The 22,943-nt window shown below is 47.0% G+C and overlaps 1 protein-coding gene across 3 annotated transcripts in view; it reads right to left on the bottom strand.

The window, feature by feature from the left end:
- Kcnd3 (potassium voltage-gated channel subfamily D member 3) overlaps window positions 1-22,943 on the bottom strand; it is a 219,464-nt gene that overhangs the window by 9,467 nt on the left and 187,054 nt on the right. For all 3 annotated transcript variants that reach the window (XM_052731601.1, XM_052731603.1, XM_052731602.1), the window contains one exon: window positions 6,642-6,804. In XM_052731601.1, the coding sequence (XP_052587561.1) occupies window positions 6,642-6,804 (163 nt within the window). The remainder of the gene's footprint in view (window positions 1-6,641; window positions 6,805-22,943) is intronic.

Raw genomic sequence — 22,943 nt, 5'->3', positions numbered from 1 at the left:
GCATGAGCCATTCTATTACTTCCTGTCTCTAATGAGACTGTAGGGTTCCTAGAGGACAGTGTGTGCTAGCTGTCCTGAATCTCTCCTGGGTTCCAGTGTGGCTGGCTCTCTACTTGCTGTAGGTTCCCAAATAATAGGTAGTTATGAGGAAAGGCAAAGAGAGCCATGGAACGGCCAACACCTCAACTCCCCTGTCTGATCTTCTCCCAGCACTTCTCACTAAGGTAGCACACACACTTGTCTTGCTGCTGTTTCTCTTCTGTACTAAAACATAAACTCTCTGAGAGCAAGATGTTTGCTTTGTTTGTTACCAGGAGACTCTCAATCTTTTTAAAGTTAAGAAATGTATTTATAGATATGCAACGGACTTTGGGAGTTGATGGATGTGTCAATATACATCTATGCTGTGCATAGGGGCAGGAAGAGCATAGTGTACATAGAAGTGGCCTGGTGTGTATATGGCAGAAAGGAAGACATTACAATATGCCACTTCTGCTTTACCTAGCACAGAACTGAAACTTTCCCTGGGAAAGCCCTCAGCAGACAACCCCCTCCAGAGGAGGGCTGCATAGCATCTTGGGCCAAGCTCATCTTACTTGTTTGCTGAGGAATGGGAGAGGCTCGCCAAATGATGTATGCTGGCTGCTCTTTTTTTTTTTTTTTTCCTAATGACCGCTAGCCATGAAAAACAGCATAGGAAAAAGAGAGGACCATGAAGTTCAGTCTGGGCCTGGAGAGAAGCCCTGTGGGCTTAGAGTATATAGCCTGGGCTCTGTGGATCCAGAACCAGCTCCAAGCTATTGCTCCAGGCAGAAGAACCCATGAGATTCGTAGACACAGTATGGAGTAGAGGTTCCTCTTCCTGCCTCTTGATTCAGTGACATGTGACTTGATTCTGGACCCTAACAGAAAGGTTCTGGGAAATTGTGGCAATTTTCATTTCTTGTTATGCTCTCCCAGGTACTCTGCTGGGGTTGGTTCATCTGCTAAGAGGAGGCCATGGGCTGTCAAGAGAATAGTAAAGGATACATTATGTTCCCTGCTTCCTGGGAACTCCCCCACCCACTTGCAGAGACAATTAAACTCTTTCCCTGGTCTTTAAATGTGGGAAAGAGACTAGAACTTGAGTTGGAAGGTCTACCTGCAAGTCCAAGGATGGCAACTCCTCTAGATGGAGAGGATGAAAAGAAAGATATGAGACAGAAAGGCCAGCAAGTCAACCCTGTCACCCTCCCTGTCTCTGAGCAGAATACATTCATTCATTCATTCATTCATTCATTCATTCATTCATTCCACATCTAGATGAGTTTGCCCAGGAACCCTGCTGCAGCCCTCTCGTGGCCAGAAGTCCATAGTCAAGTGAGTTCCTCACAGTTCATGGCATTGGCTGCTGTCACTTTGGGAGAAGGCTAGGTTTGGAGAGCTGCATATGGAAATCCAGTTGTATCAAGCTCATTACAGCCTTATGTCATCGGATTACCACTTAGAGCCAGACCTTTCTCCTATGTGGGGTCTGTCTTTATTACTTTCCAGAGATGAAAGGCTCTCCTGTTCCCCTCCGAGGCACTTCTTTTAATCTTATCTCACTCTGGACTCTATTAAGGTAGAAGATTGTCACATCAAACACACTGTATCGTTTAATCATCCCTAAATGGGAAACAGGTTTGAGGAAGGTTTGCAGAACAGTATCCAGTGTGTGAAACTTGGTGGTGCCCTCTGCTTGGTTTTGTGTTCATGAGGGTCAGACCTGGGGCTTGTGCACATTCCTTTATTGCCAGCATCCAGTGCATGCTCTGCGCTGAACAGGAATTCAAGCAAAGATTGTGGTAGCCAAAGAAGGAAAACCGAGCATGGTTGGCTGGAAGTCTATGCTTATAAAGTCCTTGTAATGGCTCAGTCATTGTGTGAACTGGTCAACTTCCACTCTCTTCCACTACCATAAGGACACTATGAAAGATAAGAGAATGCAGAGCCCATCTAGGCTGTTTCAAAGGCCAAACAATTAATAATGAATTGATTTTTTAAAAAAGGAGTGCATGAGAGGGAGCCACTCAGCCAGGGTAAGGGAATGGATTAGAAAGGTTTCAGCTCATGTCTTCCTACTAGGAAGTCAAACATTGCTTTCACCGTGTCTTCCTCCTCCCTCCTTGAGTTCACCTGCTTTCAGGTACGTTTCTAAACTTGAAGGGCATTGCCCAGGAATCTGCATCTTCAACAGGTATAAATGCAGCTATGGGATTGGAGGAGAGCTCTGCTACAACACTGTCAGCCCTGGACATGGCCTGCCACCATCACTGGTCAAGACCGTTTGGGGACCCCTGAGGAACCTGGCACAACTGGGACATTCTCGCTGGCATCTGGCAGGGACTGCCTGGACGTGAGTCTTTGCCTCACTTGCCCCGAGAGAGGCAGAAGGAAGGCAAGGGAGAAATGGAAACAAGGGAGAAATGGAAACAAGGGAGAAATGGAAACAAGGGAGAAATGTACACATAGACATTTATCAGAGAGCCATTAAGACTTAGGTTAATGTAAACCCATACACAAGAATGCTTACTTGTAATAACGGGAAACCATTTCTGTCCCAAAAGCTCTTCAACAGGCAATAGAACACTACTGAGTGAGGAAAGTGAATGGACTCTCTCTCTCTCTCTTTTTTTTTTTGAGACAGAATCTTATTGAGTTACCCAGGCTGGTTTTGAATGATGCTCTATCCCAGGTTGACCTTGAGCTTATGATTCTCCTGTTTCAGCCTCCTGAGTATCTGGAATCACTGTACCACTAGGCCCGGTATAAGGAATTCGTGATATAATTTGAATTAGTCTCTGGGAATTATATGGATCTAAAAGGCCAACTCCCAAAGGTTACCAACTGTATGAGTACATTTATGTAACTTTTCTGAAATGAAAACATTTGATAAGTGGAGATCAGACAAATAGTTCCCAGGAGTAAGGAACCAGTAGAGGCACAGCAGGAATGTGGTTATAAAAGCCACGAGGGTTCTCATGTGGGAACTGGCTAGTCTTATAGTCATGAAGCTGTTGGATCTGCAGGAACCCACATGGGTGAGGAAACTGTAACACACACACACACACACACACACACACACACACACACACACACTCGAAAAACTGGGGCAATCTAGGGAAGACAGGTAAGAGGGGTGGCTTCATAGCCTTTATACCCTCTGTGCACTGTATAGTTCTATAAAATGTTATCATCAGACAAAACTGGGCATGCAACTACATGTGAATTTTTAATGACTACAATAAAATATTCCACTAAAAACAAAGGATATGGTACTGGAAGCATAGTCAAGGGATAGAGTACTTTTGCCTAGAACACACAAGGCCCTGGGTTTAATCCCCAGCACAACAAAAATAAAAATGTAAGCAAAACTAAACAAACTCCCTTGAAACCAAAAATTGTGGGTGGAGCTGGGACAGGTGGTGGCTTCTCTAGGCCCCATCCCAGGTGCCTCTGCTAGACAACCTTGACTCATCTCGTTCTCTTGGCCTAGGGAAGACAGTCCCCACGGGTAGATGTGACGACACTAATTTCTTTTGAGCCTTTATCCACAAGGCACCTGAGCTGGAGCTTACTTTGATGTTCACGAAGCTCCCAGAAACGTGGTCAGAGCTAAGGACTATCATTAACCTTCCTGACCTCCTCCCTGTCCCGTCTCTCCACTTTCACCAAGTCCCCTGGGCCCGCCTTGCCTTGGCTCACCATGACAGACTGAGTGCTGGAAGCAGACAGTATTGTTTTTTTCCTCTCACAGGAAGCCCAAGGTGAAAGAGACAGAGCTGTGCAACCTTGAGGAGAAACGGTATCCAGGCTAGGGAAAACACTGTAAATATTTACTTATTTCAAAGGAGAAAGAGGGGTTGGGCAGGGTTCATCTTGAGTAGCTCAGACAGAGGAGAAAGCTAGAGTTGGCCTTTCTGGATTTTAATAACACACAATAAGCTTTACACACTCTGTGGGAAGCATTCACTGTTATATTCTTTGCAGATGAGCTTCTCTGAGAAGTAGGAGTGGTGTGGCCAGGGAGGCGAAGGTGGCTGCAGGGCAGAGCTACCTCTGGAGGGGCTGTCACCATTGAGCCCCACACATCTGAGAACCCTACCAGCTCTGTGAAAAGCCTGAGTTTGTGCTTGCCCAGGTTTAAAAGATGTGAGGGCAGAGTGTGCCACAGGATTCCCTGGCCCTCAGGACCTCAGAGTTTGGATATGGGAGCCCGGTTTTTCTCTGCCTCTTTATTTAGAACTGTGTGATGAATTTAGTCATTGTTCACATTTACCAGCTGACTTGAGCAGGGAGAGATAAGACTTCCATTTCTGGAGTGTCTGGGAGTGGGGAGACCTTGACCTTGGGTGAGGAGAGAGAAGATAGATGCTGAGGAGACAGAGGGTGTCAGAAGAAGGACCTTACGGCTGGCAACGTTACAGACCAGGCACAGGTGTAGGATGGTAAGGCGGAGGTGATACAAGGGCACACAAGGGGTCATATTCGGGATTTGGGGACCAAGTAGGCTTAGCATATGATTATATTATTTACTGTTCTAAGTAAATTGTGGTGGTATTGTGTTCCCCAAAATATTGTGCCCCCTAATAAACTTATCTGGGGTCAGAGACAGAACAGCCACTAGATACAAAGGCTAGAAAATGGTGGCACTCACACCTTTAATCTTAGCACTCCAGAGGTAGAAATCCCTCTGGATCTCTGTGAGTTCAAGGCCACATTGGAAATGGCCAGGCATGGTGACACATGCCTTTAATCCCAGAAAGCGAGCCTTTAATCCCAGGGAGTGGTGGTAGAAAGCAGAAAGGTATATAAGGCATGAGGACCAGAAATTAGAAGCATTTGGCTGGTTAAGCTTTCAGGCTTTGAGCAGCACAGTTCAGAGCCATTAGGTTATGAGGACACAGAAGCTTCCAGTCTGAGGAAACAAGACCAGCTGAGAAGTTGGCCAGGTGAGGTTAGCTGTGGCTTGTTCTGTCTCTCTGATCTTCCAGTGTTCACCCCAATAACTGGCCTCAGGTTTGATTTTATTAATAAGACTCTTTGAGATCCTGCTACATCGTAAATTGTTATGTAACCATTGTTTTAGATTTAGCTTAAACTTGTGGCTTTGTTACAGTCAGTCCACACAGACCTGTCCTAAAGTTCTAGACCACTTTGTCCAGTATTAGACCCAGCTACCCAGGGGTTATTCTTGCAAGTGGGAGCAAGTAATCTAGATGCAGGGCTGTCACTTGGAAGGTGCCTACATAAATGTCTGTAGAAGAAGTGAAGGGATGGAAGAAAGAATAAAACAGAGAGCAAAATCCTTGTTGTGTCTAAGCCAATCTTCCAACAAGGTGCTCTTCTGTCCTTTGTACCCGAGACTCTGATCATGACTTCCAGAGGCTGAGATAATAAGGGTACCATTTTCAGCCCAGATTGAAAGGGAAATAGAAACAACTCTCCCCCCACCCTCCCACCCCCGGCTCCAGATTCTCTTCTAGTCTTTGCCAACTTGATTGACTTTGGAATCACCTAGGAGACTGGTGAGGCACACACACACTGGGAGTGTCTGTGATGGCGTTTCTCTAGAGAATTAACTGAGGAAGACCCACTTTAATGTGAGTGGGCTGTGGGCTTAGATGAAAACACAAAAGGCAAAAGAGAAGGACAGCCGAGCGCTGGCATTTCCCTCCTCTTGGCGGCTCATCCACCAGGAGGTGAGGAACCATCTCCACCACCTGCTCTCCCTGCTGCCATGATGTCTGGGGGGCCAAGCAGATAGACTAATTCTTCTGAAACTGTGAGTCAAAATAATTATTTCTTTTAATTATGTATGACAGACATTTGTCACAGCAGTGCAAATGTTAATAATACAGGATCCCAGCAAAAGTCATTGGCAGAACCATCTCTGGAAGATGCCTGGGGGATGGTGGTGTGGCTGTGCTGTCCCAGAGAGAAGCCTGAAGGCCAAGTGCAAAAGAGGCTTCTGAGCACACCAGCCTATAGACATCTTGCTCTGTATGGGCAGACAATATTTCACTCACCTGTCATCCTAAGTACAGACTTGGCAGAACTTAGAACTCTCCCGAAGCCTGATGCTGACTCTCCAGTCATCAGCTGAGTTCTGTGACTTCACATGGCACCCTGGTGTCTACTAACATTTAATGTTCCACTTGACCCAGAACGCAGTGACCACAGAGTGCTCTCCTCTCACGTTGGTCATTTTTCTTTTCTGCACATTTATTTTTGTCACTTGCTTTTGTATAGGCCCTCAACAGGATATTAAACTGACATTTTGTTTCCTGGTAAGCTCTGGGATGGGAAAAGGAGGAGCCAGGATCTGCTTGGTGGCCATGGCTGGGCGTGTAGAAGTGGAGCTATGGGTCAGTTCAATAGACTATTTAGAAGGACAATCCAGTCATGTGTCGGCAGTGGGGGTTTGTTGCATTCTGAAGCAGCAGACTGGGGCTGGAACTGAGGACATTGGTGGGTAGGAGGGGACATGAACTTGCCTTATCTTTCCAAGCCAGAGAGTGTCTGGGCAGGAATCCTCCAAAGAATCCAGGCCCAGCAAGCCTGCCTGAGTTCCCCTACCCTTTCTCCTCCTCTCCCCCAACCCTGCTTCTAAGGCTTACCTTTTGTGCCCTGCGTTTATCTGCTCTCTGGTTCTGGTGGTAGATCCTGCTGAAGTTGGAGACTATCACAGGGACTGGCAGAGCAATGACCAGGACACCACTCAGGGAGCAGATGGAGCCGAATATCTTACCCGCGATGGTCTTAGGTACCATGTCTCCATATCTGTAAGAGAGAGGGAGAGGGGCGGGGAGGAGAGAGAGGATGTAAGGAGGTAAGGGGCCATTTGGGAAACAAGTGAGGCGTCTCAGCCAATCGTTCACTCACTCACACATTCATTCATTTACTCATCAACATTCCACGGCATCTACACGGGTCAGTGATACAATCTTAGAGCAAAAGAGGCAAAAAACTTGTATGTTCATGGAGTTTCTATAAGGAAGACCACACATGAGTAAATGTGACATTGAAAAACTCGGTGGTAAAAAGATAACCAGGCCAAGAAAGACAAATGTTACATGTTCTCACTCATCTATGGGTTTTAGCATCAAATCTTAGATTTGTGTTTAATTTGGAATAACTGTAGAACCCAGAAAACCAGAAAGTGACCATTGGCGGGGGGTGGGGGGGGAAGAAGGATCTCCAGGGAGAGAGGAGAGTGCAACACAGGAGATATGAAGGGGAAAGGGGATTCACATCGAGAGAAGTCTAAGTGGGATGAAGGATAGAAGGGTAGGGCAAGGAGAAGTGGGGGAGGGATGACTGATGCCAAAGGTGTTTGAAGAAGTGATATGGCAACCTATTTTATAAGCTTTATGTATATGATATATATATATATATATATATATATATATATATAATACAAAAAAGTTTAATTGCTGTTATCTGCATAGGGATTAATATAGTTAATGGAAACTATAGTTGCCAAATAAAAAACCTATTGCTGGGTGGGTGGAGGATACCTTGCCCTGAGTTGTCAGCCAAGGGTGTCCTGGAGACCCCCCCAAACAACACAGCTTATTACCATTGTTCTTGGCTGACCACTAGAACTTGGTAAGACTCTATTGCTGAAGACAGCACACACGTTAGTCATAGGGCATGGAGAAATCAAGTCGGTACTGACCAGCAAACTTCCTCCCTGCTGGCCAGTTTCATAGCACTAGGAAGTGCTATGCAGGATCCTGGGGGAGCATGGTCAATAACAGTCTTACTCAGCTATGAACTCTGTGAACTGCAATAATGGCCAGCATGGCAAAATATGCCCATGGACATCAAAGCAGAATGAATGTTATGGGAGTAACCAAGAACTTTTGTTTGGGTTTAAGGCCTGATCTATGAGTCCCTACTCCTAAATGAGGAGTTATAGACATTTGATGGCTTTTGGTGGGGAGGGACAGTCAGTTTTCTGTTATGGCTCCTGGTAGGTCGACCACAACCCAGGGGAGAGCATATGGACAGCACAAATTGGAAAGCACATGCCTGGTACTGTAAATCTGGCCAAGAACTCATGGTTGAGGAGCTCATAGGCCCCAGATGTGAACCTACTGCTATTATTTCTGTAAATGGACACAGTATCAAACTGCTCTCTAAACTCCTATCTCTACACTCATAGATTAGTGAAGCTCTCAGACCACATCAGAGAAGTTTCTTTGTGAGTAGATGGTGGTTAATGCAGAAACTCACAACTGGTCAAAGTGCAGAGAATAAGTGACCGGGGAGTGCTCAGCCACTAATGAGACACCTATATCGTATTTCCTTCCCAAGCTCTGGAACCGTCATGGATGAGGGGACAGGAAGACTGTAAGACCCAGAGGCCGGGGAAGACTGAAGTCTTCTGGCCACAACAGAATGGCAGCACTCATGAACTCACAGCAGCTGTGTTTGCCTCCACAAGATCAAGCTAGTGAACATTTTGGTATGGAGTGAGAAGGAGTTCATGAGTCCCCACTCCTAACTGAGGAGATATGGACATTTGATGGCTTGGAGGGAGGGAGGGACAGTCAATTTTCTTTGAAGATATGGCTCCTGATAGGTCAACCACACTCTGGTGGGTGGACCCACACCCAGAAATATATGGACAGTACAAACTGGAGTTAATGAATTATTAAATTAACAACAACCAAAAAAGAGATGGGTAGTTGGGGCAGGTAGGAAGGTGAGGATGTGTGCTGGGTAGTTTGGTGTCAATTTGACACAAGCTAAAGTCATTTTGGAAGAGGGACTCTCAATTGACAAAGTGCATATAGGCGAGTCTGTCCAGTGTTTTCTTGATTAGTGATTGATGTGGGAGGGCCCAGCCTACTTTAGGTAGTGACAAGCCTGGGCAGAAGGCCCTGAGTTGTATAAGAAAGCAAGCTGATCAAGCCATAAAGACCAAGCCAGCAAGCACTGCTCCTCCATGGCTTCTGCTTCAGTTCCTGCCTTCAGGTTCCTGTCTTGAGTTTCTGTCCTGACTTCCTTCTGTGATGGAGTATGATCTGAGAGTTGTGAGCTGAAATAAATCCTTTCCTCCCCAAGTTGCTTTTGATCATAGTGTTATATCATATCAATAGAAACTCTAACTAAGACAGGGTGGATCTGGGAAGAGTTGTGGGTAAATATGATCAAAATACAATGTATGAAATTCTCAAATAATTAAAATATTTATTAAAAATCATAACAACTCTTTGGCACATGGCTGTTTGTATGAAGAGAGCAGAGGTAAATGTTGTGGTCAGTAAAGGCCTCACTGAGATGAGATATGAGCTGTAGCTTCCAGCCACATAAAACACTTGAGCCTGGGTGTACCTAGCAGAAGGATAGGAAAGTCGAGAGGCCTTGGTAAAGCAAACAGTCCGTTCCAGAAATTGTCAAGGGGCCAGCAGGGCTGCACACAGAGAGAAAGAGTTATAATAGGAGGCTAAGGAGACAGGAAGGACATAGCATTCAGCATCCAGTATGTGGTGGTGAGGGGTTTGAATCAGAGTCCAAGCCACAGGTGAGTTTGGAACAGAAGAGCAGCAGGCTCTCAGGTATGGTAACAAAGAAAACAAACTCAGCTTCTGTTCACGCGGATATTATAACCTACAAAGCTCTTAGGGGTCTACCTTACATGGGTCTACAAGTTCTCTGAACTTCAAACTCTTTGCCCCGTTGTACACATGCAGGAACTGAGGCCTGGGGACCTTGCATGGCTTGGCTGTTACTTAGCTGGGATGAAGCCTGTTCCCCTTGAGTTTATCTCCTTTCTACCAACCACACTGTCTCAGAGATGCGCATGGTCTCTGACACTCAGCCCCTTTAGCCACTTTGGAATAACGCTGGACTCTTCTCAGTTTGGAGCTCTCTCAAGTGCTTCACACGCTGGCTGTTGACCTCAGGACCAACATGCCCCAGCCCTTGCTCAGCGCCCAGCAGGCTGGCCAGAGCCTCCTTCCTGCAATCAGTAAGACGCTCTCCACAGCAGTTATGTTTGGCCTCCTCTTTACTGAGATAACTTAAAGGCCTTATGAAGGAAAGAGCTGTGATAACATCCTTGGCCAAAGCCATGAGCCTTTTGTGTCTGTAGCAGAAACAGCCTTCGCATGTCCAGGACTCTTTGCTGCTAAAAAGATGAAATTTAAAGATACTGATTCTGAGGGGACCCAGGTGTCCTGGGTTTCCATGGAGGATGTGGAAGGAGACAGGTTAGCCACATTGGAAGTAAGCCTAAGGTCCTTACCTGAACACTCAAGGGCTGTGGACAGGGCAAATGTTTTATGAATGAATACACGAATGACCTTGTATACGTTCCTCAAAACCTTAAGAAGCAGTCTCTGGGGACTGTTTTCCTTCTCACTGTTCAGGGACCTGGGTTCTGGCTTAAGCTTCCCAGGCACACACTACCATTAGGACCTGCTCTGATCCTTTTGTGACCACATTTGCCTCTTCAGCCTTGACACTCAGGAGAGCGGGGAGGCTGAGAGCTTAGATTGTTTTTTACTAAGATGATCTGGGTTCAAGACCCTCCTAGGCCACACCATTAAATAACTGTAATCTTGGAGCGTTGTTTCTTTGGGCTTCAGGTCCCTTTATAAAGTGGAAATAACAAGAATAACTAATGTTAGGATCTCATTGTGACATATGTAGCCTATGAACATTAAACTTGCTAGCTTTTCTGCAGACATTCTAGAAGCCCTGATTTCTGTTGGGGGGCAGGAGGGGCTCTAAAAGCAGTTCATTGTTTCAAGTCCACATGATCCCAGAGATGGAGACAAGCATCCTCCATGCAACAGATCATGTTAGTTGAGATTTTCATATGACTGACTGAAGGTACCTGTGGGTGCCAACTAAAGATGGCACAGGGACGGAAGGCCAGAGTCCAGAAGGCTGCACCGGAGAGTGGCTGAAGCTGGTAAAAATGCTAAGTAAAACATCGTGCTTGTTTTAAACATTTGAAGAAAGAACAAGGGTAGGGGGAGCTATGCCCACTGCTGGGCAGATGGTCTGAGGAGAAAACAGAATGACTCCACTCCCGGGGACTTCTGCCTTCTCTATTGAGAGGAATGCGTTTTCATCTGGAGAAGACTGGGACCGATGCCGATCAGAAGGGTCTGGAGCCTGGAGTCTGGGGTGGGGGAGCATGGGTAAGTGCCTAGCTGGACTCAGTGGATTCCCATCAGAATGGGAACAATGAACTGCTTTTTGAGCCCCTCCTGCCCCCCAACAGAAATCAGGGTTTCTAGAATGCCTGCAGAAAAGCTAGTGAGTTTAATGTTCATAGACTACACATGTCACAGTGAGATCCTAACATGCCCCTACTCTGGAGATAGGAGTACAAGCAGGGCTGCATAACCACGACCTGTGATCTCTGATCACAGCACAGCAGAGACACCAAGAGACTAGAGGTGGAAGATTGCTTTGTTGGTATTTTTAAAGTGAGAAACCACAGACCAATGGGCTTGGCATCCATCACTTCTGCCATCAGATTGCTGGCAGAATTCAAAAGCAGATTATTAAGCGGACAGCTTGTGAACGCTTGGAAAATAAGCTGTGTTTGGTTTGTTATGCACACCTCTTGCCAACTTAACCTTATTTCTTGTTTTGAGAGTGAGGTTAACCGGCTGGCAGATCAGGGGATGGCTAGAGGCCCATTGTCAAGACTTTGCAGGATGCCGTCTTGCCCCAGTTCTTCACGTCCTTGACAAGCTAGAGGAAGTGGTATGGTTGGAGGAGTGGTTAGGAGGGGCTGAGTGACCATCTCTAGTTTTCTGGCATTTTTTCAGGATAACCAGTGGTGCTCCTAGGCCAGCAAAGGAAGTGTACAGCTGTGTTGGGAGGACCTCCTTTAGCGAAGGAGTAAACATCAAGAAGGGATCTAAAGTCAAGTCTCCAGTGGTGTGTTCCAGAATTTTCCAGCAACTTGCATAAAGCCAGAGGGAGGCAGCATGGCCTAATAATTGAGAGAAGAGCTGGAATCAGACCTGGGTTTATACCCTGGGCCAGTAGGACTCACTAACTAGTTAAATGACCCTGGACAATATCTAACTGAGCCTGTACCACCTATACCACCTATTGAATGGGCTTCATATCCCCAGAACTCTCATAATAATTCAGAAAAAAATGTTTAGTTTCATACTTGGGTGAATGTAAGTTGTCTATAAATAGTGTGGTAGACTTGTTTTTCTGTTCATAGTCTACCCTATGCCCCTCACTCAACAATACGATATGCACTCTGTCTAGAAAAGCTGCCAATCACACACTGGGCACACTGCTCTCATTCCCTCTGGTCATAGCAAGTTCAATATAAAGAATTTTCCCTAAACTGGGCCAGTGAGTCCCCACCCTAGATTTACTTCTGACCAATTTATTGAATACAGTTAACACACTATAACATTCAACTATGTAAGTTGTCTATTTCATCAGCTTCTAGTGTAGTTGCCCAGCTGTGCTTTTACCACCCACAGTAATTTTGTGTTGACCAGGAAGCAAATCCAAGGCTACACATACCAAGGAAGTGCACTACCACCGAGCTATACCAGAAGTCCCTAATGAGAATATTTTCATTCCTTTCTTTCTTCCTCCTTCTCTCCCTCCTTCCTTTCTTCTTCTCCTTTTCCTCTTCCTCCTCCTCCTTTTTTAGTTCTGGTTGAGTGTGTGTGTGTGTGTGTGTGTGTGTGTGTGTGTGTGTGTGTGTGTGTGTGTGTGTATGCTTGTTAGAGAATGAATCTAGGGTCTCCTGTATGTTCTACAAACGTCCTATCATTGACCTATATCCCACCCATGAGACATCTTTACAACCCACCAAAACCACACATTCATTAGCAGTCTGAGACTATCCACATCCCACTGATGCTGTCTCTGTAGCTGACCCTACTTTAGATGTTTCACTCATGAACCACACATGTCTGACTTCTTTTTACTCAGCATTCTCAAGATCCAACCACATGCTAGCATGTATCAAAACCTCTTCACTCCTTCTTATATCTCAATCATATTCACTTGTGAGGATAGGTCACATTTTGTTAACTGATTCATCAGCTGACATCAATGGGGTTGATTCCATGTTCTATCTATTATGAAGGATGCTTCTTCTTAACAGGCAACTAATCATGTATTAACTTTTTCATGACTGTGTTTTCATGAGCTAGGGGTCACATGGTAATATTTATCAGTGTGAGGTACTGCCAGGCTGTCTTGCACAGAATAACATTTTATAACCCCACCAGTGATGAATATGGGGTCCAATGTGTCCTCATTATTTTCTGTCTTTGTGATGATGGCTTCTGTAGTGAGTGTGAGGTGGTATCTCAGTGCTGTTTGATTTGCATTTTCCTGATGGCTTCTGATGCTGGCATCTTTCTACCTTCTCCGTATCATACCTTGTAGTATTCCTCACAGTATATTGCCATGTGCTATTTAAGCTTGTTGAAAGCATTCTCTGGGAGTGAGGAAGCCCTCCCTTGTCTTCTACAAAATTCTCTGTCCTAGGGCAGGCTGCCTTCTCCTAACTCTGTAACAAGGAGAAAGAAAACACCAAAATAGCTAACGAGTTTAAAACATTGTGTCTTTGAGATCAGCTAGAAGATAAATTATTTCCAACCGAGGTTGTTATTGTTTATTCCATAATATAGAATGCATACAGGAAGCAGAAACCCATCCACAGAGAAGATGGAAAGGTCTTTCCGCCAAGACTCTCTCAGTCAGGAACTCCAGCTGACTGCCTCAGTGTGGTGGTATTGTGTTCCCCAAAATATTGTGTACCCTAATAAACTTATCTGGGGTCAGAGAACAGAAAAGCCACTAGATACTTAGGATAGGCAGTGGTAGCACACGCCTTTAATCCTAGCATTCCAGAGGCAGAAATCCATCTGTTCAAGGATACAGCCAAGCATGGTGACTCATGCCTTTAATCCCAGAAAGCGAGCCTTTAATCCCAGGGAGTGGTGGTAGAAAGCAGAAAGGTATATAAGGCATGAGGACCAGGAACTAGAAGCATTTGGCTGGTTAAGCTTTTAGGTTTTGAGCAGCACAGTTCAGCTGAGAGCCATTCGGATATGAGGACACAGAGGCTTCCAGTCTGAGGAAACAAGATCAGCTGAGAAGTTGGCCAGGTGAGGTTAGCTGTGGCTTGTTCTGTTTCTCTGACCTTCCAGCATTCACCCCAATAACTGGCCACAGGTTTGATTTTATTAATAAGACCATTTAAGATTCTTGCTACACCTCAGTTTCCCCAGTTTGCTTCTGCTGGATGAGTGTAAGTGTTCAATGTGATGATGTTATTTCTCTGCTGCTGTTTGTTCTTTTACTTGGAAGCCTCACCTGAGGGGACACTCTGCTTTGTCCAGGACTCTCTCAATCAAGAACTCCAGCCAGCTGCCTCAACAGAGCTTTCCCAGTCAATTTCTGCTGGATGTTTGTAAGCCCTCGATTTGACGTGTTTACCTACTGTTTGCTTTTTCAGTCGATTTGATGTTGTTTTGCCATCTATCCGCTGTTTCAACCTACCTGTTCCTTGCTATTTACTCCTTTGCCTTTTGCTTGCTACATACTCAATGGACATATTCATTCAAAACCCAAAGCATGGCTATTGTCGATCATTCTTGGACCATACAGAATATACCTTTGGGACCAGACCAATCTCTTTTAAAGACATTTGAAGCTTCTCTGGAGCTACTGACAGCTATGTTTTCTGCTGTGGGGAAACACCGCATTGCTGTTAGGAAGGAAAAAGACTGAAGCACAGAACGAGATCGAAGCTGGAAGATGATGGGGTTTGAGCTGTGGTCCTCGCTGGTTTTGAGGGCCAGCTGTACCCTTGACTTTTCACCATGTCTCAGTTGATCTATCCGTGCCCCACCCATGTGATCCGGCTCACTAGCGGTTTTGCTTACTCTTCTTTCATTTGGATCCAATAAAGATGATAACAGAGAGGCTGCCACCACTGATTGTTCTTAAGTTTTTCAAATTTCTAAATGGCAGAGTTACTATGCAATAAAGTCGTTAGGAGTCAAAGAGATTTTAACAGGTTGTAATCACGGGTGAAATCAGCCAGATTAATTTAACAAAGATAAATGATACCTCCAGAATTTGATTCAAATAATCAATGACTTACATAGCTGATGAGAATCTATTTTTTTTTTTTAAAAGCAATCACCAGGGAATTTAGCTCCAGCACTCACCATCACTGTGATAGGTTCTGAACTCCTAATGGCATCTTAGGCTGGACTGACAGGAGAACAGATCCCAAGAAGGTGGTCCAGAGAATGGTTCTCCTCCACTCCCGATGCATACCACGGCATCTCCAGGCTGTGTTACAGGCCAGGCACCTCACACGCCTATAGAATCGCCTAACTGAATCCCACACAGAGGAGGCTAGGGTGGAGAGCACTGTGGAAATCTTCTGTTAACCATGGGAACATTTTGCCCGAAGGAGTGGGTCTGGGGAGAAGGATTGTGGAGGGAGGGGGTAAACTGGAAGCTGTGCTCGGGGAGGACTTTATCCGCACCTGTGGGGCTCATGGTAACCCGCCATCTCAGGCAGGGATGAGAAGCCTAAGCGTAAAGAGGACAAGACCATGCTCACGTCAGCTGATTAGTAAGAGGCAGAACACTGGGGTTAGACCAGGGCTATTTCCCATAGCCCTCCGCTGTCCTTTACTTCCAGTCTCCCAGGTAGGAGAAAGAAAGGAGTAAGTGGCGCTGGGGGAGACGGTGGCCTGGGAAGAGAGCTCTAAGGACTCAGCTGGAATTGGCTCCCTCTGCCCCATCCTATCTCTGTGCCCTCAGTAGTAGCAGTATGGTGTAGTGGTCAAAAGCATGGGTCCTAAGTGCCAGCCTGCCTGCCGGGGGCTCAGCTCCTGGCTTTGCTACCAGCTGCTGACTTTGGGCATATTTCTTGCCTTTTCTTCCCTTGGCTTCCTGGCGTTTGTAGAACAGTGGAGTAAACGAGTTTCTATTTGTGAAAGTGCTCGGGCTTCACAGGTGTTTATCAAGTACGTCCTGGACTCAGGTCACTGTTATTTTTAGACTGGACTTTCTGCAAAGGCCTGTAAATATGGCTTCTCATGTCTACTTCCTTTCTCCTTTGAGACACAAAGATGTGCTTAAAATGCAAACCTAAGGAAGCCATCCCCCCCCACCCCTGCTCAAAGTGTTTCGAGAAATGTTTGTGGAACATTCAGGCAACGTGTAAAGGCCATGTGTGGGGGCGATACAGAGGCAGTGTGCCTGTCACTTAACAGCCGAGGGGTGTGATAATGACCATGATGGCCAGGGGCAAGTGTCCACCCGGGCAGATGTGCCACGCATGGTGGGTGGGTGGGGGTGGCTGTTACAGTTGGTAATAGTTCTCTGAGTTCCAATGGAAACATGTGGCCTGCTTTATCTGTGGAATTTCAAAAGAGAGAGCTACGGAAAAGCTCACCCAAACACCACCCTGGACAGGCAGGTGGGTACTAGAGGTGCAAGGAAGCCTTTCCTGGGGCAGGTGAGACGGCTCGGTGGGTAAAGGGGCTTGCTGCCAAACCGGACACCCTGACTTCAATTCACATGGTAGGAGAGAAAAATGACTCTATCCAGTTGTCCTCTGACCTGCACCTGTGTGCTCTGGTCCCCAATAAATAAACAAGCATAAATAAAATGTAAAACAAAGGCAATGTTCTAGGCACAGGACTCAGGACTCCACCTAGACCCTCCGGCATGGGGTCACCTGTCTGTGCCGCACAGGTGGGCATCCAGGACTCACTGCTTTCTGTTTCCTGCCACCCCCCCCCCCCCCAGCATGTCCTCAGTAATCCACAGTGATGTCTGGGCTGAGGCAAGAGCAGGGAAGCTTACCTCCCTAATACGGGAGGCTAATTAATTTGTATTAGGGCTTAGGGATAATTAAACTTTTTATCTGAACTTAAGCTGCACAAACCACCCGCCTTGTACAGTTAATTGCGCCTTCATTTCCTCCTCCAGGTGCCAGGAGATAAGTGCAGCTGAGCTCCAGCTGCTTCTGCCTGCCTCTCAGGTGGGGCCAGAAGACCATCTGGGGGGAGTCCACTGATACTGGATGCCAAGGCACTGTCCACTTAGTGCCCCACTGGAGGAGTTCTATCAAGGAGGCACATCCCTGATGCATTTTATAAGGAGCAAGTCTTGACTGCTGGCACACCTGCTCCTGAGTCCACCTTCTTCTCTGAGAAGCAATGAGGTGGGCTTCTTCTTTGGGTGGGGCCAGGAAAAGAGTTCTGAGGACTGGCTGGGCAACCATGGTGAACCCTGGGAACTTCAGACCTCTCGGCTTCCTCCAAGTGCACGACTAAAGGACAATTCAATGGTAGATGACCCTGAGGACAATGAACCTGGACTGTTTTCTCTTGACAAACATTGCTGCAGCCTCTTTCCAAGCCCAAAGCCATTCCATGAAGCAGTGTAGCTGAGATGTGTGTATTCAAGTTCCTCTGCCCCGTCTGGCACATCACACATCACTTCATTTGTTCCTCCCAACAACCCTAAGAAGTAGATATATTATTATCCTCATGTTACAGATAAAGAAACCAAAAAACACTCCCAAGGTCAGCATTCCCAAGGTCAGCTGGCTGGCCAGCTGCAGAACTGGGATATAGGAGGGTCTTTGATTCCAGAGTTCCTGCACACAATTGCCAGTCACTGTGAAGCTGTAGTCCTGAGAAGCCAACATGGCAGGTGGCAGCTAAGCCAGAGGGTAAAGGGGAACAGTTTAAGAGGGACTCCTGAAGGGCCTGGAAAATGAAGCAAATGCTCCCTCAACTGAAAACACACCCTGCTGCTCACGTCTCCAAAGTAAGATGCACCTTAGTGCCCATCAGCTAACTGGATCCTGGCTCCAACCAGGAGCAGAAAGATTGGACTGCATCTGTAGCAGATCCACAGAGGGGAGCTGAGACTCAGGGAGAGGCCACAGCAACCATGGCAGCAATAGTTCAGCAAATATTTTTTGTGTTGTTTGTTTCATTTATATTTTTGTTTCAGTTGTTTTTCTTTGATACAGGTTATCGCATAGCTCAAGCTGGCCTGAACTCATTGTGCCGCCAAGGATCTCCTTAAATTCTTGACCCTCCTGCCTCCATCTCCCAAAGGCCGGGATTATAAGCATGTGCCGCTTTCCCCCACGATGATCCATTTTCATTAGGCATCAGTGTGGGTCGTTCATTCCTCCGCAGCCTTTCTTCTGAGGTAAGTTAACTGAAGATGGGGTTAACAGCATACTTGGGAGCGCCATGCTGGCGCTGAAAACCAGGCTGGCTGATTTCAGGGCACCCTTGTCCTCTCCTGTAGGAAAGGAGAGATGAGCCCAAAGAGAAAGGATAGAGAGAGGAAGAGGGGATGGCAAGGGTGGAGGCAAGGAAGCCCAGTGGAAGGCTCTTCGGTGCTGAGGAGAATGTTCTAGGTTCTTGCACACAGACCACAGAGAAGGGGCTGTGTGAATTTCTAGGACATTTGCTGTGTAGTGTTGCTACACAGGGTTGCCACCAATCACAGATGCAGGCTCGTGGCAAGAGACGGGCGACATTCTTAAGCTATGGCAATGATCTTGCTTTGCTGTCTCAAAAGCCATGCTGGGTAACAAAGCTGACACCTCAAACCAGGGTCTCAAACTTCAGTGTACGTGAAAACTTCCCAGAAGCCACAGTGAAGACATCGGCTGCTAGGCTCGAGCCACTGACCTCTGATTCTGGAGATCTGTGGGAGCACTGGAGAACCTGCACTTGAGGTTCCTAGGTGACATGGATATTGGTGATTTGGGAACCACACAGCTCTGAACCATGTCTTCCCCATGGGCTACACACATCCATAGGCTCAGAATGTCAGAGGGCAAGGTCTACAGCCATCGGTTTCTGGCCACGTAAATGACTGTACAAATGAGGAAACTAAGACATTTTCTGAGTTAGAGGAGAGTCTGATCTGTCGCCAAGAGCGTTTAATGCACACACTAACGCACATGCACATACGCACACACAGAGAGACACAAACACAGACACATCCATAAAGAAACATAGATGACACACAATAAACACAGACAGACACACAGACACAAAACTGCCCCCTTCTCTCCCTTTCTCTTGCTGCTCATGCTTCTGCCACACTGGGAAATTTGTGCTCCAAATGCTGCAGGCCCCTCCACGACCTCCAACCTCCCTCCGAGTCCTTCTCTCCACTGAGACTGATCTGCTCTGGCAGCTCACACTCCTATTTCCAGATGTTGTTCAAATGTTGCCTCCTCAGGCTCTCCTTGACTTGGCAGTCAACATAGCAGTCACCTCTGTCTTCCACATCCATCAGGGCATTCACTCCTTTAGGCCCTAAGAGACGTTGCAAAATGTCAGTTTTCCTCATTGGTTAAGAACAGTCTGAGGGCGGGACTATGCATCTATGGATTCCTGGTGCCCAATACGTTGCATGGTGCGCAGTAAGGATTCAATAGTTCACAAGTGCAAGCCCCTCCTACTATGTGGTTCCATGAACTGGATAGGGCCTTGGGACTGACTTAAACAGACTGTAAGCTTCAGGAAGGCAGAGATATGTACAGCTGTACCTAGCTTAAGACAGACGCTCAAGATACTTGCTGAATGAGTGAAAAAAATTATAAATGTTTTTCAGTGGGACTTCTCTTTTGGCCAACTAGGTCGCCAGAGGGCTCTATTGCTATAGGATGTCTACCTCCTAATTATATTTAAATAAAGTTTTATTCATTTATTTCTATTTGTGTGTATGTGTGTGTGTCTAAATGAATTTATGTACACCATGTACCTGCGGGTGTCAAGGAAGTCAAAAGAGGGTGTCGAATACTCTGGAGCTGGAGTGGTTGTGAGCTACCCGACCTAGGTGCTGGGAGTTGAAACCGAGTCCTCTATAAAGACAGTAAGCACTCTTAACTTCTGAGCCATCTCTCCAGCCCCTGAATATAGTTTTTGATGAGATGCATGCTCATTTGAAGTAGAGAAAAATCTGTTTTACTCCAATAAAAAGGAACCAATCACAAGGTAGAATCACAGCTGGAGGAGTGAGCCAGGAGCAGAGGGAACACAGCTGCTCGGAGGCATATGCCAGCGAGAGCTCAGTGATCTGTGGTTTGTTTCTGGGCCAACAGCAACAAAGGACTACGGAAAACTAAGTTCAGTCCAGGGAGTGGGCTGAATGACTCCCAGATGGTATACCATATTTAAATTCTGTCCACAGGTAGACTCTTGAACCTGGACCTTCAGAATTCCCACACATCAAGACAACAAAAGCCACAGAGAAGGAAAAAAAAAGCAGCCGTACTAAAGAAAGGAGGTTCACACAACCCATCCAGGCCTACAGACACCCTCCGTCCAGGCCCTCAGACACCCCATCCAGGTCTACAGACACCCTCCGTCCAGGCCTACAGACACCCTCCGTCCAGGCCCTCAGACACCCCATCCAGGCCTACAGACACCCTCCGTCCAGGCCCTCAGACACCCCATCCAGGCCTACAGACACCCTCCATCCAGGCCTACAGACACCCTCCATCCAGGCCCTCAGACACCCCATCCAGGCCCTCAGACACCCCATCCAGGCCTACAGACACCCCATCCAGGCCCTCAGACACCCCATCCAGGCCTACAGACACCCTCCATCCAGGCCCTCAGACACCCTCCATCCAGGCCCTCAGACACCCCATCCAGGCCTTCAGACACCCCATCCAGGCCTACAGACACCCTCCATCCAGGCCCTCAGACACCCCATCCAGGCCTTCAGACACCCCATCCAGGCCCTCAGACACCCCATCCAGGCCCTGAGACACCCCATCCAGGCCTTCAGACAGCACATCCAGGCCCTCAGACACCTCTGTCCCGGGCTTCAGATATCCCTGTCCAGACCCTCAGATATCCCATCCAGGCCCTCAGACACCCCATCCAGGGCCTCTGATATTGATACAGAGTAGATACCTATGAAATGTTCTTTGAAGCAAAACCAAAACTGGAGTTGCAAAGATGGGCAGCTCAGGGCAGGGACCCCCAAACCAGCACTTCCAGAAAGGTGCTTGGTTCTCTGGCTAGCGATGTCAGATGGAAGCTCTGGCTTCTTATCTCCCGCCCACTGAGCACGCGCCGATTGCTCCCTTCTTGTGGATGGCTTTAGAACTGGATCTCTAGATTTTCATGTGAAAATAGACTATATCTGTTCCTGAATTTCAGCTCACCACCTAAATGACTTCAGTTACCTCTTTAGGGTGGGAAATGGCATGGAAAATTCCTTCTGGTCAAGAGTAAGAACCTGCCTGCCATTCTGGAGGAGCAGTTCCAGTGATCTGGCTCAGGGACCACCCTTAAGGAAGGGGTGCTGAGCTTGAGCCACGATGAAGAGACAGGTGGAATGAGCCCTTGGATGGGATAACATGCTTTTCTTTATCAGAATTCCAGTCCCCTAGTGCAGTCTCTACTAAAACGCCACTAGGTTCTGTTGGGTAGGCCCACCTCACACAGAAAGGCGCAACTGTTCCTTTTTCTTTTTTCTGTCTCTTTCAGATGCTGAGCAGAGACTAAATATGTTTTCTGATACCTGGCCTTTACTCTTTGTCTGAAGCCCCTCCCCTGGACCACGTGACTGCCTGCCTCCATATGGCTGACCTTCATGCCAGCTTAACTCAGACAGCACAGCCTTTCCCCATTCTCATGGTCTAGACAGCTGTTGAAATTTATAGCTTGCCTCCTCGGGGGTTTCTCTTGTAAAGTCTAATGAAATTGTTTTTGAACTTCAACCAATCAACCTACCTACCTACCTACTTGCCAAAACCCACTAGGACAATATGAAAAAAAATCAGTCTGAGGTTCTAGAAGTGAAAAGTTGAAAATACCCCAATTCAGTAGGACTGAGTATAATGCTATACACCAACTGGTATCCTTGCCGGGTTCTTCTATGGGAGAACTTCTCTTGCCAACCTAGTTCTTGAGGACCCTCATGTTGTCACTTGTTCCAGGACCTGAGCTCATTCCTGCTGTGACTAGTAGGAGAGCAGTAAAGCAAAGATCAGGGTGTGCATGTGTGTGCCTGTGCTAACCTTGCTCCTGAACGAGGCACTCATGGTGACCACACTGCAGAGCTGAACAAAGCTGGGCTACTACAGAAACCCAGTCTCTTTGGGTCCCCTGAAAAGCACACTGACATGGACGAGTGGAGATGGGGAACAGATAGCAAACCAGTACGAAAACTAGATGGAGATGGAATAACAACGCTCCCCACCCACCCATCTGTGGATAGAAATGTGAAGAGACACAGTCAAGCAATCAGCTTCACTACTGGTCTCCTCTCAATGGGAGGATGTTGAGGTGGAAGCTGGGATTTGCTTAAAATGATGACCCTTAAGGGTCTAGGCAGTTGTTCCCTGGCTCTGGCTGTGCTTGTTTTGAGTGTCGTTGTCAGAGACATTTGTACTTTGAGGAAGAAGTAATAGGAGAAAGAGCTGAGGTCTCAGAGGCCAAGACATCCTTTAGCTTCTCCTGCCTGGGCTCATTAGGACAGACGCCACTTAGGGTGGCAGGGCAAGGGGGGTCAAGCCACATTGGCATGTCCACAACCCCAATCTTGATCGGCATACTTTTGTGGAAACTGTAGCCTGCTTAGTTTATTCTCCCCAACCTCAGATCCTAGGAAACATTTCACCATTATCTTCTCACACGCCTGAGAGTAGGGGCTGACCCAGAAGAGCCGTGACAAACAGTACATGTCTGGTCAAATCATGGAGCTCCCTCAGAGACTTTGTCCCACAGGCATGCACCATCTGCTCCTCTTTCTCCATATGGGCATCACAGAAGCCCTTCTCCCTGGGTCAGATGCTCAGCCTTCTGCCACCCCGGGCCAGCAAGCTCCACAATGGAGCAAGCACCAGGACAAGTCTTTGGTTACAAGCACAGGGG

This window comes from Peromyscus californicus, unplaced genomic scaffold (genome assembly GCF_007827085.1).
Source record: "Peromyscus californicus insignis strain IS unplaced genomic scaffold, ASM782708v3 Scaffold_9__1_contigs__length_137607984, whole genome shotgun sequence".
In the NCBI taxonomy this organism is placed as follows: Eukaryota; Metazoa; Chordata; class Mammalia; order Rodentia; family Cricetidae; genus Peromyscus; species Peromyscus californicus.
This window is presented reverse-complemented; position numbering and strand designations above follow the sequence as displayed.